Genomic DNA, 15,443 nt, shown 5'->3' with positions numbered 1-15,443 from the left:
GGGAGGGGAACGGGGCTGCCCCGCGCCCTGTGCGTGCGGGTCCCGCTGTCCCCGCCCCGCCGTGAAGCCAGGCCCGGGCCGGAGCGGGGGCACTGTTTTGGCTTCGTTTCTTTTTTTTTCCCTTTTTTTTTCTTTTTTTTCCTTTTTTTTTTATTTTTCCTTTTTTTTGTTTTTTTTCCCCTTTTTTAAGGACGAGCCCCGGTCTCCGAGGGCACCTCCCGAGCGGAACGGGGCCCCCGCCCCTTCTCGCCCCCCCACCCCCCGACACAGTCGCACTCCCGGAGCGTTCATTTGTAGGGTTGGGGCCACCCGTTTATGCATCCTTTATAAACAGCCCACCGCACAATTACAGAGCATTGCTTAAACCCCCCTCGTTACAAACACACCCCAAAAAATCCCAAACATGGGGCGAGCCGCGCCGCCTTGTCCCTGCAGCTCGGGGTACGAGCGAGGGAAACTCGTGCCGGCGGTGCCAGCTCTCTGCCACGGCCCCGGCTGGTCCCAGCGTCACTGAGGTGGCCGTACCGCAGCCACCAAGGTGCCCTGTGGCACCGGCAGCGCCTGCCATGGGCAGGGTGACACGGCCCGGTGGTGACAAGAGTCCCCGTGAGGCAGTGGCACAGCCACTGAGGGCCTGTGCGAACGAGCACCTCCACACCGTGGAGCGTGGCGGGGTGTCTGGGTGGGGGCTTTCACGTTGCACTGGGTTTAACGCGTCGCATGGAGGCTGCCGAGGCTGAGATGTTCCTGGTGGCCTCGTGGAGTGGCCTCCTGGAGGGACAAGCTGGGAGGAGGCTCCTACGCCACGCTGGCTGATGGGGCTGGCAGGACGGCTCGCAGCGTGACCGGGTGTTTTCTGCAAGGCCCGTGCGGTGGTTGCGGGCAGCCATGAGGAGGCTTCGATCCCAACAGGGTCTCGGAGGCCTGGCGCAGGTGGGATGGTGGGTGCGAGGCTGTGTGGAGCACTGGGAGCCATGAACATGGGTGGTGAGAGGAGTGAGAAGGGCCAGGAGGGCCCTCGGGTCCTGGCGATGCTGAGAATGGCTGATATGTATGTATGGATGGGTGGGAGCGAGATGGAAGAGCACCAGAGAAAGCCACAATGTGCACGCGAGCTCTTAGATGGTTCTGCTGGGGCTTGGAGCACCCTCGTCCTAGTCCTGGCCCTGACCAGCTCTGTTCACAAACCTTGGGCTTTGCTTGAGTCACCCCCTGCTGTCCCCGCACAGGGACCCCTTCCTCCCTCCCGCACCAGCCTTTCCAGCCCCCCATCCCGAACCACCTCACTTCCCCGTACCCACAGCTCTACCGTCCCACACCGAGACCTTCTGCACGTGCAATGCCAATGCACCCGGCTGTTCTTCTGGAGGGGACAGCCCCTGCCAGCTGTGTGACACGCATCAGCCAGGTGACAGGCAGAGACTGCCACGCTCAGATGTCCTCTGCTCCTCCCTTCTGCCCAGGCAGCCCTGGTGCTGTCTGCCTGGCTCGGGGACATGCAGAAAAGAGCTGGCCACCAGCAGGTGTGAGCATTTAGCCTTCGGTAAAGCCGTGCCTTTGTCTGCTCCTGGGTCTTTACCTTCCCTCCCTGCCTCCTCCAAGGGAGGGTAAAGCAGCAGCTTCCCAATGTGACACAACAACAGCGCATTGATAAGGAGGAGGTGTGAGAGCTGGTGAAGATGGAGAGGAAGGAAAGGGCCTGGAGAAGAGGAAGGTTTGTGAGGAAATGAAGGAGAGACAGAAAGGGGAGAGAGCAGGGAAAGTGAGATGGAAGGAAGGAAGGAAGGAAGGAAGGAAGGAAGGAAGGAAGGAAGGAAGGAAGGAAGGAAGGAAAAGAAAGAAAGAAAGAAAGAAAGAAAGAAAGAAAGAAAGAAAGAAAGAAAAAGAGAGAAAGAGAAAGAAAGAGAGAAAGAGAGGGTTAAAGGCTATGGAGGGTTAAAAGGGAATGAGGATAAAAATAAAGGAGGAGGACAGGGAAGCTAGGAGAGGAGTAGGAGGGGCTGGGGAGTAGCACTGGGCTGAGACTGCTGAAGTAGCAAACACAGATGTGAGAAGGTATTTCTTGTGTTCCCACCACCAGCGGAGACCAAGGGAGACATCCTGATGTTCTTTTACTCTTTACTTTTGGAAAATATGGCTCTTTCCCCCAAGCACTTTGATGCTTTTCAGGTAGCTGCTACGGCCCAAAATTTAATTCTGCGTCTCCTCCCCCCACTCGTTTCCCCCGAACCACAAAACATGTCAGTCTGTCACTTCTCCCATCTATCCACTTCCAAGTTGCCATTTCCCTTCGGGAAGCCACAGCAAGAAAGGGGGGTAAAACGCTGGGCCACCATCCTGTCTGAGCAGTCGTCTGTCTTCCCACCCGCCAAGGACCTGGGAGAAAGCCATCACGTGAAGATACTGCATGCTCCAACTCCACTGTCTCTCCTGGAGTCTCTCCTTGTCATACCTCCAAGAGATAAAAACATGCCCCACACCTCCCACCTCCAAAGCCCTCTTGCCCCCATAAATCATTCCCCCCTTCCTATTTCCCCCAGACAAGACACACAGCTGAGACACAGAAACAAGAGAAAGGAAGATGATGGACAGTCAGCTGTGCAAAAAAAATAAACCAAGAATGAGGACGGTCTGGGAAGGACGGAGGAGATGCCTTTGGTCCCCCTCCGGCACACAGTTAGGTGCAGGCACACACACTCACATGCACACAACCCTCTCAAGCACACAGAGGATGTTCCACATGCTTCAGAGACAGGCCCACGGTAGAGCCAAGGGTAACAGGGGTGGGTTTTCGTATCCAGAGACATGATGTGACAGCGGAGAGGGGTCATTCACAGATTACTTTCGTGGTTTTCCTCTGTCTCAGCGGTCATGGGGGGCAGCCCTCCGTTGTCGTTCAGCCGCTTGGCCCTGTAGGTCTCGTAGTGGATGTTGTGGGTCACTTCTTTCAGGTCCTGAAGGTGGGTCCTGCCCAGGACAAAATGAACGTGGGGTTGGAAAGAGGATATGATAATCAACACCAGCACTGTCAGTGTTAGTTTTCTGATGATCATTTTATTCCCTGAGATAAAGGGAAGATTTCTCCAGTCTGTCTGGTTAACGAACATACCCTCTTTCTGTACGGGCGCCATTACACAGCAGAGAGCTGAAGCATCAGAATGCAAGAGGACACAAGCACAGGATGCAGGACATGGGCTGAAATCCCTGGCTGTGCTGGCCAGTGTCTTGCCCCCTCTCAGACCTGTGCTAGTGGGACAGCTACTGGCCAGCCTGGTGTGTGAGAGCAGACAGGGCTTAACTCTTACATCCAGCTTCCAGTGGTGGTGAGACAAGGAAGCACCAGCTTCAGGTCCACCAGGGACTGCAGCCTGCAGAACACTGCCATGAGCAATAGTCCCTACCATCCATGGAACACCCATGGTCTTGGGTTGTCTTATGTTTTGTGATCATCACTTGGTCGGGATGCTTTTACTGGAAGACTTGGGGAAAGCACGTCTGCTGTGGATGGTACCATGGTACAAAAAGAGGGCAGTATGGTGACGTCAAAGCATTGTACCTGGTGAAATGTCTCAATACCACCACCCCCACAGGTGGAGTGAGCCACAGGACTCTGGCTTTAGTGTGTTTCCCTTCTTTTCTTTTTTTTTTTTTGGTGCTGTTTAAAACCTTAGGGTGTTGATAGGAAACAGAGGTGACCCTGGATCTTTGCAGCTCTTCTACAGAATTTGAGGCAGATATAATTTGTGCTGAGACAGCTTCATGAAACATGTAGAAATAGGGCAAGACAATGACAGCTGATTGAAATAAGGAGCTTTTTACTTCCAGGTCATATGTTCCAGCCCATCCCTCAGCCTGGTAGGACACATGGTCTAGGATGGGGTAGTGGCCTCTTTGTCACAGACTCCAGTGCAGACCTATGTCAGCGTCAACTAGAAGTTTTTGAAACCTAATATCCTTAATGGGATAGAGGGGGAGTGCTTATTACTCTGCTTTTCTTAAGTCATCCAGATCATACATGAAAACTAGCACCTACTTGACATAGTGGTCAAGAGAGGCACTAGAGCATCCCCTGAACTTACACAACTACCCCTTAATTCAATCCAACCCTACCCCACAGAAGCTTTTACTGCCTGAAATGTGCTTTATCTTCCCTTCCATAGGGGCTATTTCACTCTAAGAGGGTCTCAGGAAGACTCTCTTCTCACCAAGAGAAAGCTCATGCATGACCATGGCCTTACCTGATGACAAAATCTCGAAGGAGGGCGAATTCACAGTGAGTGAGGTTTTCCACTGAAAAGAAAGCAAGCAAATGTTACGTTTGCATTTTCAGCAACCCCTTTGTGGTTACAGAACACGGCAAGGTCACTGCCGTGGGGCATGCTCCAGGTGGGCTGAGCCTGTGTACTTCAGAAAGGACGGGCAGTTGTGCCAACACCTGACAGCAGAGTTATCTAAGAATTCTCCTCTTTTCAAAAAACAAAACAAAACAAAACAAAAAAAGGCATGGGAAGGTAATCATGGGACATGTTATCAAGACCATAGTCTATTACTAGGGCCTGCAGAAGTTCTTACATCTCCCAGAAACAAGTTTTTCCTTACCTTCAATGATTCCCCAAGGTGTTTTCCTGCCCAGGACTCTTTTTCCATTCACTTGGTACTCCTTGTCACTGCCCACTACTGCGAAGGGCATGCTTTCCTGCTGGGGAGAGACACATGGAGAGACCTATCAAACCCCTTCCAGAGAGCAGCACCATCACTGCTCCCCATCCATCTCCCTCAGAAAACAGAAAGCACCTGTCTGCAGAGCTTATTTCTTATGAGAGAGACTACCGAACCTAGACCAATGAGGCTGAAGTGCAGAAGGAAACATCGTGCCCTTCTCACAAACAGCAACAGTTTGGAGAAGCAGCAAAACCCATCTGGTCTTTCCCCAGAATGTGTGATGTGTTGCCAAATGGGAAATGATTAATTAAGCTGGGGGAGGTGGGAATTTCTGCTGGGGCTGTGACAGCTAGGGGAGTTGAAAGGGCAAGTGCCAGGCTGCAAGGCAGTTACTCCTGGAATTTCTTGAGGACTGCCACGGAAGACATCTTATTTCCATTAATAGCCTAGGCACAAAAAACGATGAGTGGGATAACTAAATGCACTAGCATCACAAAGCCAGGAGGAGCTGTCAGTACAGAGGAAGATGTATCTAAGTTTGTGGCACAAAGAGCAGCATTTAGGGAATAACACCAAGAATTTCTGCTATAACGTCTGAGCTTATGCACAAGCAAAGACTGAAGGAGGGGAAGGACCCCATGTGCCAGCCAGTCACAAGATGACCACGAGTCACCAGCGTGATGCAATTGTTTAGAGAGGATGTGGTCCAGTTCAGATCTCGGAAGAGACAGGGAAGCATCGGGTACCTGCACCAGTGCTAGAAAATCAAATCAAACCGGAGCAGGCACAGAAAACAGTGACTAGGAGCACAGACTGATGAGGAATGGGAAGCTCAGTCAAAGGAGTTTATCTCATTTAGCTGACCAGAAGAAGGCCAGCAGAGGATAAACCTGTTCTCTACGAATGCCTGAGTGGTGCATGGGGCCACTAGGCAGAAGTGCTTGAGTCAGCGTTGGCACAAGAACACGGATATAGTCTTGGGTACAACTTGGCCATGAACACACACAGGCTTGAAATTAGATGGTTTTTAACTCTCTGAGGTGGGAGGGATGGGACAGGCCTTCCCACAGGGGCTGGCAGGGCAGAGCGCTGGACTGATTTTCAAGTTGAGTTTGGTCAGTGGATGAGAGGGCTCACAGGGTGGTTGCCTGGGACAGAGGCTGGACATCAGCCACACATCTGGCCCATTAGGTCCTTAACAGAGGCCAAACGGAGTGTTCACTAAGAGGAAGAGAAATGCAGTCCTTCCTCACACAGCCTTCACAGCACCCTGTGACAACGACAGGGACAAATGAAACTAGGAAGGATGAACAACCATCCCTTACATCCATTGCATCTTTCATGTGAGGACCATGAAGCACTTAAAACCTCCCAGTGACATGTGTTTTACACTCATTAAATCTGACCAGCCCTCATCCCCCCCTTCCCCTCCCACAATAAAATGTTTCCTACCCTGATTTTGTCGTTCTCTGTTTTATCCTCCAAGTCCTCATCAAATTCTTTCTGGGGGTAAAACTCAATTCCGTTTACTTCGAGCTCTTTGCGCACCTGGGCAGAGAGACATTTTGGAGCACAAGCAACACAAGTCTGAAGGGAAGGCAGGCAGGATGGCTGGGTAGATGTGTTTGTGAGATCCTTCCAGCGGGGAAGGGCTGGAGGGACTGTCCCCAGGGAAGTGTGCAGCAAAGCGAGGACACATGGCAGCAGTGACAAGTCATCCTTCCCCAGCCCTGGTTACTTGTCTGGCTCTGCAGATCCCGTGACAGAGCTTATGATGGGATGTCACGGGGATACCCCCCCTTGAACAGGTGTCCTCAGAGCCATGGGCAGTTGTATCTTCAGGACAGTGGCAGGGCTTACCCACCAATCCCGTGCTGGACTCTGTGGGACTGTGGGACTGCGTCCCTGGGGGCTGTGCTGCAGTCCAGCAGGGAGGATACAGCTCATTTCTCCCATCTCCCAGCCAGGGCAGGGAGGGATCCCATGCAGGAGAAGAGATACTCACTCTCTGTTTGAATTCAATCTTCTCCTCCAAGGTCATGGTGTCAGCCTTGGCAATAACCGGGATGATGTTCACTACCTTGCTGAGGTGTTTCATGAACTCCAGGTCCAAAGGCCGCAGGCTGCAGCCCAAGAATGAACAACACGGAAGGCGTCACTTTTACCCTCCTCGCCCTTCATCCTAGTGACTCTCCCAGCATCGGGGCACCAGCAAAACCTCCCTTGTACATAACCCTCTTGCTGCTACTGTGATCGCTCCTCCTCCTTCCCATCCATCCTGCCCCCTCCCAAAAAACACAGTGGCATTTCTCCTGCCTTTGTTATCCCAGACTCCTTTAAGCTCTGCAGCACCCTAAATTAAGCTCCATGGGCAGGACCCCTGGCTGTGCGGCTGAGACCGAGCAGTGCAGGGTGTATGCCTGCCACAGAGGCACAGAGGGGGTGAGGAAGGACAGGGGACTTTGTACGTACGAGTGGCCTGTGGGGGAGATGAAGTAGAGGCAGCAGTGCACTCGTGTGTCTGGAATTCGCTTCTTCCTTGCAATATTCACTTCCTCTTTCAGAAATTTTTCATATTGCTCGTTGATGTATTTCTCGATAGGCTCCCAGCTGTTAAGGTGGGAGAGAGAGATTAAAAGACAGGTACAAATCTCCTCATGTTCCTGCCTACAGTGTTCCCAGCTCTGACAGCAGCAAAGCAAACTCTGGCATAAAATATATCCACCGCCAGCATCTCACCATCAGCAGAGATGTTTAAGACTTTCTCTAACTGTGATGAGAGGCTTTTGCAAACCACAATGGAAATCAGCAGTTAAATCAGTGGAGAGAGGAAGGAAAGACCTGTTGGTGCCATGGCGGGGGGCTGCTGAAGGTTGCTCTTTGGGAGAAATCTGGGAAAAAAATGGATTGGCTGAGTTGGGGCAGAACAGCTCAATTTTCAGCTATATGTAGAATTTGGGGGAACTCATCCTGGGAAGGAGATTACATTTTTTTGCCTGGTTTCCTGGCAGTGATTTGGATCATGCATGCAAACCCATGGTGCTCACAATTTCACATCCCCATTACTGACCCCCTGAGCACAACAGAATCCCAGACACGTTCCAGGCCAAGCAGATGAGCATCACTCCAGGTATCAACTTGACTGCAGCCCTTTATTGGGGTTGCAAGGTCCTGTAACTGGGTAAAACTCACCAGTTCTCATTGTTGATCTGGTCTCCAAATCCTGGGGTGTCTATCACTGTCAGCTTCATTTTGACACCGCCTTCTTCAATAACTGGAGAAGAAATTGCAAACAATCATACGCTTCCCTGGGGGCCTGTTCCAGCATGAAACATGTCTCTGTGCCCTACAATGGAACAAGAGCTCTCTGCCCTTATCTTTGCCCACCAAGCAAGACCAGGTCAGCTTGGGTCATGCCTCAGCACTTGTGACCCCAGTGGAGCTCCTGACTCCAAATTTTGGTAACCCCTGCACAAAAGCTACATTATACACCTCTGCTGCAGGAAAACAGATTTGTGCTCAGTCTGTGGCCCACGGGTAGTGCCTATTTACAGAGCTTGTCCTCCCCTCCATACATATCCTGAGTCTGAGATGACGCTCATTATTTTGCACTGTTTTAGCAGCTGTGCTGATGTCTTGCTATGACGATACGTGCTCTGCTAGGTTTGGGATGGGGCCCATCAGTGCGGTTGGCATAGACCAGTAAATGTCTGCAGGTGGGGATGACTTATCATAAGGTTAATCCACACGTGCAGACTAATGTCTTGGCAGAGAAATATCTGTAGCACTTTTTCTACCTCTTACTTTTGGCTATGGCATCAGTGGCATGCATCACTGTTTAAGAAAATCCTTGGCTGGGTCTGAGGTCACATAAAACTGGCATTTCTCCTTCAGCTTCCCATGGAGAAAGGGCTGCCTTACAGCAACGTACTGCTTGCACAGGATACTGGGGTCGTCTGCTGGACCGTGCTGAAGCATCAGCATTGCCTGCACCCCAGCAGCCTGGCTCTTACCATGCCCGATGGCTTTGATCTCCACTGTCTTGGGGATCTTCTCCTCCCGGTTCCAGCCCGAAGATTTGCGGCTCACCTGGGATTTGAAGAGGGTGTTCACCAGCGTCGACTTTCCCAGCCCGCTCTGACCTGAGGATTGCAAAGAAAAAGCTCGTGGCTTATGCATTGACAGCAGGCCCAGGGGATGGAGCCAGGCTGGCAGGAGAAAGGGCTGTAGGTATCTCCTTGCCTTGTGCGAGCTGTCCTTTCCCCTACAGCAAGCACTGTCCGCTCCCTCCTGCCCTCCCTTCCTGGCCTCACGGGGGAGCACCCAGCCATGGCTCCCAGTACCTCCACTGGTCTCTGCCTACCTACAACCATGATGTTGAAGTCGAAACCTGTCTTCATGGTCTTCTTGCGCATCTGTTCAATGATGGTGTCGATGCCGATGTAGCCCAGCAAGTTGGCATTAATGCCCATGGGTTTCATCGGCACTACTGGCTTTTGTCGCGGCTCTGGGACTAGCTCAGACATGGCTGCTTCGGTTTTGCTCTCCACTGGTCCTGCACAGGGAGAGAGGTTGAAAAATCATCACTCAGGTATAATAGGGACCTCCCTGCTGCCCTGTCTCAGGGGTGGAGTTCAACTTTGCGTGTCCATTTCAAGGGCTGCTGAGCCTTTGAACAGCCTTGCCTTGAACAGCAAGATTTTAGCAGTAAGGTTCTTCTTGGAGGAACATCCACCCGAGTTTCCAGAGTACTCTTCTACCTATCGTTCTAGATTTGATTTGATTTGCCTCCCAGTTCTCATCAGGATCACTAGAGGCTTGCCCCTCCAACTTCAGCATGAAATTCGTAATGGAACAGACTTTCAAAAATGATCATCTGTCAAGTTCTGGCATTGAAACAGAATTTGGGATTTAATGTGAGGACTTGCAAGCTTGGCCCCTGCCGGGAGAGGCTGCACGACTCTGTGCTGAGCTCCACAGAATAAGGCAATGCTGGAAATGCAAAGCATGGCAACAACCTCCATGCTTGCCTCCTTTCCACAGGTCGGTGGGTTGTGTCATGCCCACCAAGAAGCTAATCAGCTGCGCCTTTCTCTCCTCCCTCCTGTCCTTGCTCCTTCCATGCAAAACAAACTGACAGAGAGAAAGGCCCTTCAGGCTTTCCAGCCGTTCCAACTCTTTTTTGGATGACAGCACACACAGCTTGGGGCGGGCTTCAGCCATTCATCTCCATCTCTTGCCTCGTTAGTGAGCAGCTCCCACCCACCGCAGGAAGAACCCGAGGTTGGGAGAGGACAGGGCCTGGAGGAGAGGCTGTAGTTGGTGGGGACGGGAAGCGTGAGGGCTGGCTCTGGGAAGGAAGATGAAGGGGACGGGAACCAAATACCCTTCACATACAACCCAGCTGCAAGCTGGAGCCTCTCCCACCCTAATTACTCGGCTCCCCCATTCTTTGTCTCATTAGATGGTTATTTTTCCAGGACAGAGACAGCATGTGTTTTCGCTTGCTAAGCACTCCCCTTATTCTGTATGCCGCTCCCATTCAAGTATCTCACACTAAATTACCCCTTTCCATTATTTTGGTGGTGGTTTTTCGCTCCTCTCAGCAGATCCCTCAGGCGACTGCCACTTGGCAAGGGACAGACGCCTCCTGGGGAAGAAGACAACTCAGAGGTCATGGGGCTGGGGACGCTGACAGAACCAGTCCGAGGTCCCAGATAGCTCGGCCAGGTCAGGTCAGGGGCTGGGGAGAGGCCAGGGAGATTTTGTTCTTGGACAGGGCTAGCTGTGGGGGTGGCTGGCGACCCTGCCTGCTGTATCAAAGCGTCTGTGCAGACACAAAAGGCTGCTCTACACAGGGAAAAAAACACATTTTATATAAGCTTTACGCTGCTTGGAAGGTGAACAGCCTGTGAACAGCCCTGAGGTAACGTCCTTAGGGTCGGGGCTTTGTGCCACCTCCGTCTCACCCTGCCTGCAGGGAGTGGCCTGCAGGAGGATGCCTTCCTGCCCTTCCCCACGGAGCAGGGGCTCTCTGAGCCATCACCACCCTCTTCTGCAGCAGCGAGCAGCACCCTCAGGGACCAGGGCAGAAGACGAAGCATTGGCCAAGCCGGGCTGGCAGCTGGGAGCTCCTCATGCTGCCGGCGGAGGCAGCCTGCCTAGCCGAGTGCTTCTCAGCTGCAATCCGTTCCTACAGCCGTCACAGCCGGTCTGTGCCCCTCCTGCTGACACAGCCTCCCCCGAGGCTCCCCGTGTCTTTTTCCAGCTTTCTCAAAGCTGCTGCCAGCCAGGAAAGCCCATCGCTCTGGCACAGCACGGAGGGCTCTGCCCTTCACTCGTCCTCTCCTGGGCCGCCCCGCGCCACCTGTACCAGGGACGGAAGGAAGGAGCTGGCAGTCAACCTCTAGGCTCACCAAAAGGTTGATAACTCATCCCTCAAGCTCTCTGCGCTGAGGAACAACTTGCCCAGAGCTGCCAGATGTTGCTAACTCTGCTGTGGACATTGCAACACTTGGCCATTCCTTGGCAGGCTTCGCTGCTGGAGCCAGGAGCTTGTTGTGGCTGAAGCAGATATTTCAGAGTCAGGTCCCAACAGCCTGAGCACCTATAAAAAGCCCCAAGATCAGGAAAAAAAAAAAAGATGCCGAGAGGTCTCCTTAAATACTCCCTGAATTGTTTGTCACTGATGCAGCTCTGGGAGTTTTGATTTTGGACATTCAAGGTCACAGGGGAGATGACACCCTCCAAACCACGGAGATTCCTCTCCACGTAGGGTGCCTTCCCATTCAGCCTCTAAAAGGCTGAATGGGCTCTGAAAGGCTCTGAAAGGCAGCCCATTTTGCGAGGAGGCACCTGAGGGCTCAGCTTCATGCAGGTGATTTTCCACCCCTTGACTGCCACGGAGAAATCCAAGGAGCCAACTGAGGGCCGGCCAGCCGGTGGGTCAGGGCGTGCAGGGCCAGAGCCAGAGCTGTGAGAGGCACTTTAAGACGTGAAACGTGCCTGCCTGCTCTCCTGGGAACGGCTCTGTTGTAGGGGATGTAACGCTAACGCTGCTCTGAAGCCTCATTAAAGCTCTGACCGAATGGTCAAGAGGCAGCATTATGCACCCTAGGCACACCCCGTAGCCCCCCTGGCTGCTCCCCGTAATGAATCCATGACAGACCGCTACGGTCAGTGCAGCTGATAATGAAAAGGGGGTTAACCAAGGTTAACCACTCGCATCCGCTGTTGGCGTTCCCACCCGTTTCCCTGCTGCTTTGTTCTGCCTGCTGAGAGAAGCTGATTTAAGAGGGCGGCTGCTGGCGATACCTCTGCTCCCGGGCGCTGCAGGGAGAGCCGCAGTGCCTGGGGCCAGGGCAAGCAGGGACGGAGCAGCAGCGGGTGCCCGGAGGGGTCCCGGCCGGCTCCGGCCTCCAGCACCCACCAATCCACCCCAAAACCTCTCCGGGAAGGCCAGTGCTCCTGCAACACATCCACCCGCCCCTGGTGTCTGCAGCAGCTTGCTGGCGATGGAGGCAGCCCTGCGGGTCGGCCGTGGGCTCAGACTTCCATCCCCTGTGTCCTGGGGCAGGCCAGACCCGATAACCTAGATACAGTCTTATCCCCTCCCCCTGCCTTCCGTCCTTTGTCTGAGTGGCAAGAGGGAGGGAGGGCTGGAAGCAGCCGGCCAGCACCACGAATCCATCTCCCAGAGCATGGAGAGGCTGCTCAACCCCCCCGTAACACATCCACGGCCTCGCTGCGGCTCTCCTCCCGTGCGGCACAAGGCCCTCCGGGGACACCGACCCACTCGTGTGTCTTAATCGAGCCCCTGCCACCCGTGTGGCTCCAGCCCCATGTCCCACTCCACAGCCTGAGCATCACTGGGCATTTCGAGTAGGGCAGGGAAACTTATCCCAGCCTTCTGGGCTGCCGCAGCCTTGCTGGCAGCACCCTTCCTCCACGTGCCCTCACCGCTCTGCAGAGGGCTCGGGCTCTGCCGGGGCCGCAGCGATTCCACCCAGGGCACCGTGTGCCGAAGCCTCTGGAGATGCAGGAGCTGGAGGTGAAGGGGCTGTACCCTTGGCAGCTGGCCCAGCCTGGGCTGCACCCCGAGGAGAGAGGATGCTGAGCACCCCAGGACCAGGGCGTCCATCCCTCCGGAGCTGCCTGTCCCCTGCCCGCCTGCTGGCTCCTGCGCAGATGCCCAGGGAGCAGCGCAGGGCGTCCCCACTGCCCCGGCAGCGGCTGCCTGTCAGTGGCAAGGGACAAGCCAGTGGCAGAGCAGCTCGTGGGCTTTCCCCAGCCCTGGACCAGCTGGGATTATATCTTTCTTTCAGAGCAGCCCCTGGCGACAGCTACTCCGCATCAGCACCACAACCGCCACCCCTGCTCCTTCTCCTTCAATGCCAGACCTCTACCACGGAGAGACGAGAAGAAAAACCACAAAGCCAGCACCCATTTCCCCCGCTGCCCTTCAGAGCCATTCAGCCCCAGCAGCCGGGGCTCGGCAGCGTGCGGAGGCTGCGTGCACAAAAAGCCCGAGCGTCCCTCCGGCATCGCCCAGCCCTGCCGAGCCCAGAGCATCCTACCTTTGAACATGAAGCTCCCTTTGTCTCCGAGCACTCTCCCAAGGGGGTGGATCTCCCCCCACTTTCCTAGCCTGACGCTGGCGCAGCGCGGTGGGCTACGAAGCTCCGCTTTTACCTCTCTCTCTTTCTTCCCTGTCCTCTTCTCCCCCCTCTCCTTTTTCCCCTCCTTCTCCAGCGGCTATTTCAGCTGAGCGGGGATGCTGGTGCTGCTCCTGCTGCCATCGTCATGTGACCTGAATATTAAACATCGCTGCAAAATCTCCCCCCGCGCACCCTCCCCGCAGCCAGCCCCAGCTTTGGGAACCAGGGGCTGCCACGGGTGGGCTCCACGCACCCTGGAGAGACCCACTCGGGTGCACAAGGCGCAGCCCCCCCCTCCCCACACCGCACTTGCTCTTCTTGCCCTCTGCCTCCCTGCTCCCCAGCGGCCGCAGAGCATCCCCGGGTGCTGCTGTTGTTTACGGGGAGATATTTAACCCCTCGTGGCTGAGAAACCACTCAGCCCCACGGGTGTTTGCTGGGGTTGGGGGATGGCAAGGTCTCCCGGAGAGGGAATTTGGGAACGGTTTGTTGAGACCGATTTGCCCTTCAGCTCTGCTTGCGGAGGCGTGAGAAACCTCTCCTCCCTTGGCACCGCGATTGCCGGCTGCCGGCCCTGGGTGCAGAGGCACGGCCATCCCCTGTGTGTGTACCGGTGTGCGTGCGTGCGTGTGCACACGCGTGTGCGGGGAACGGGGCGAGGTGCTGCCAGTTGTGTCTGGGGAGCCGTGAGGGTCACCTGGCTGCCCTCCTGCCTGGTCCGGCTGCTTCAGAGGGAGATGTCCCTTCCCTTCTCCGACAGTCCCCACCAGGTGCCATGGCCACACCATGCTGGGGCACCAAAGTTTCGCTGCTCCTGGTACATTGCCAGCTCTGGGACCTTGCTGGTCAGCCAGCCACATTTCCCCTCCAGATGCCACTCTCCCCCAGCACCTCCACTGTTCCTCAGCACCACTGGGGAAGAGGGGATGCCCCCGTGCCCCCCATCCTGCCCCACACCGAGCCCCCGGGTGCCCCCGGCCCGACCCGCAGCGCAGACCCACCGGTGTGTGGGTCCCCGGTGCCCAGCGTCTTCTCCGCTGGGGCAGCCTCAGTCCCGCCAGGCCCCGGAGCGTGCCGGGGGCGTGGGGGGACGGGGGTGATGGGGGCTGGGCCCCGCAGCCGCTGCCAGGGGGTCCCCCCGTGCCTCAGGGTGACCCAGAGGCAGCTCCGCTGGGTGGGGGTCCCGGAGGGGCCGTACCGCCGCAGCGGGGGGCCCGGGATGCGGCTGGGGCCGGCCGGGCGAGGGCCCGGGGAGACCTCCTCCTCCATGGCGGGCTGCAAGCAGAGGCGTGAGGGCAGGGATCAGGCTGGGCTGAGCAGGGCCAACATGGCTGCAGGGGCCAGGCCTTGCCTGCTGCCGGGCTGGGGGCTGCCAGGGTGCCCCAGGAGCCGCTGCCCTCTCCGCCGAGTGGCTGCCGTCCTCCTGGGCAGCCCGAGCGGTGCCCGCCTCCGGCCGCCACAATGGGCCGCTTGTGGCCGGCCCGAGGTGCCCCCACGCTCGCTCCCTGGCCACTCTCACCCCCGCCCCGGCGCATTCTTGGCCCCATGCCCCCCGCCAGGCCTGCCCCATGGCTGGGAGAGGGGAGGCTGTGCTCTGGGGCAGCCCCATGCCGCGGCCCCGCGGCCTGCTTGGCAATGCATCAGTGCTTGTGGGCCTGCTGGCGGGAGCATGGCTCTCGAAAAAAACAAGTGCAATTTAAAAAAAAAAAAAAAGATTTTTTGAAATGTTTTCCCTTTCTCTTTCTCTTTCTTTTTTTTTTTTTAATGGCAGATTCCAGTTTAACAATTTCTGGGATCACCACTGTTTCATCAATTGCATAGGCAAGGGGCCCAGGCAGTGCAATTTCTATGCACCGTGCAGAGAAAGAGAAAGAGAAGGGGGAAAAGACCAACCTGGTGCTGCCTGGTGTTTCCAGCACTAAGTGTCTTCTCTAGTGCTTCATGCAGTTTAATTCAGTGTCTGCGACTGTTTCCCTTGAGGTCTCTACAGCTGCACAGGTCTCACAGAGGAGACACGGTCTCAGTTTTCAGCCAGAGTTTGCCGTCAGCGTAATTGTTCCCAGACACCCCGTCAGCGTGCCCAGCACAGGAGGCTTGCCGATGGAGAGCTGCCCTGAGAAACCA

The 15,443-nt window shown here is 55.4% G+C and overlaps 1 protein-coding gene across 2 annotated transcripts; it reads right to left on the bottom strand.

Moving 5' to 3' along the window:
- Positions 1-150: 150 nt before the first annotated feature.
- On the bottom strand, positions 151-14,588 carry SEPTIN3 (septin 3). 2 transcript variants are annotated; one of them, XM_050713129.1, is made up of 11 exons: positions 9,026-9,188; positions 8,676-8,804; positions 7,855-7,936; positions 7,135-7,272; positions 6,668-6,785; positions 6,115-6,210; positions 4,600-4,699; positions 4,239-4,290; positions 2,836-2,967; positions 2,435-2,497; positions 151-181 (listed from the first exon to the last, which is right to left on the bottom strand). In XM_050713129.1, exons 1-11 carry the CDS (start codon positions 9,186-9,188, stop codon positions 151-153), a joined length of 1,104 nt encoding a protein of 367 aa, XP_050569086.1. The 2 variants fall into 2 exon arrangements, with proteins under 2 accessions (XP_050569086.1, XP_035400008.1); XM_035544115.1 differs by lacking the exons at positions 151-181; positions 2,435-2,497 and adding an exon at positions 14,321-14,588 and having other exon boundaries at positions 2,832-2,967; positions 9,026-9,217.
- Positions 14,589-15,443: the final 855 nt, after the last annotated feature.

Source organism: Cygnus atratus, chromosome 1 (genome assembly GCF_013377495.2).
Source record: "Cygnus atratus isolate AKBS03 ecotype Queensland, Australia chromosome 1, CAtr_DNAZoo_HiC_assembly, whole genome shotgun sequence".
Classification (NCBI taxonomy): Eukaryota; Metazoa; Chordata; class Aves; order Anseriformes; family Anatidae; genus Cygnus; species Cygnus atratus.
Note: the sequence above shows the minus strand (reverse complement) of the source record. Positions and strands in the feature narration are given on the sequence as shown.

Excerpts from the sequence above, each read along its gene's own strand:
- SEPTIN3 (XM_035544115.1), bottom strand. The coding sequence starts at position 14,588 with ATGGAGGAGGAGGTCTCCCCGGGCCCTCGCCCGGCCGGCCCCAGCCGC. Across the intron at positions 8,805-9,025 it reads CTTCAACATCATGGTTGTAG|GTCAGAGCGGGCTGGGAAAG; the intron begins GTAGGCAGAGAC and ends TGCAATCCTCAG. Across the intron at positions 7,937-8,675 it reads GATCAAAGCCATCGGGCATG|TTATTGAAGAAGGCGGTGTC; the intron begins GTAAGAGCCAGG and ends TTTCTTCTCCAG.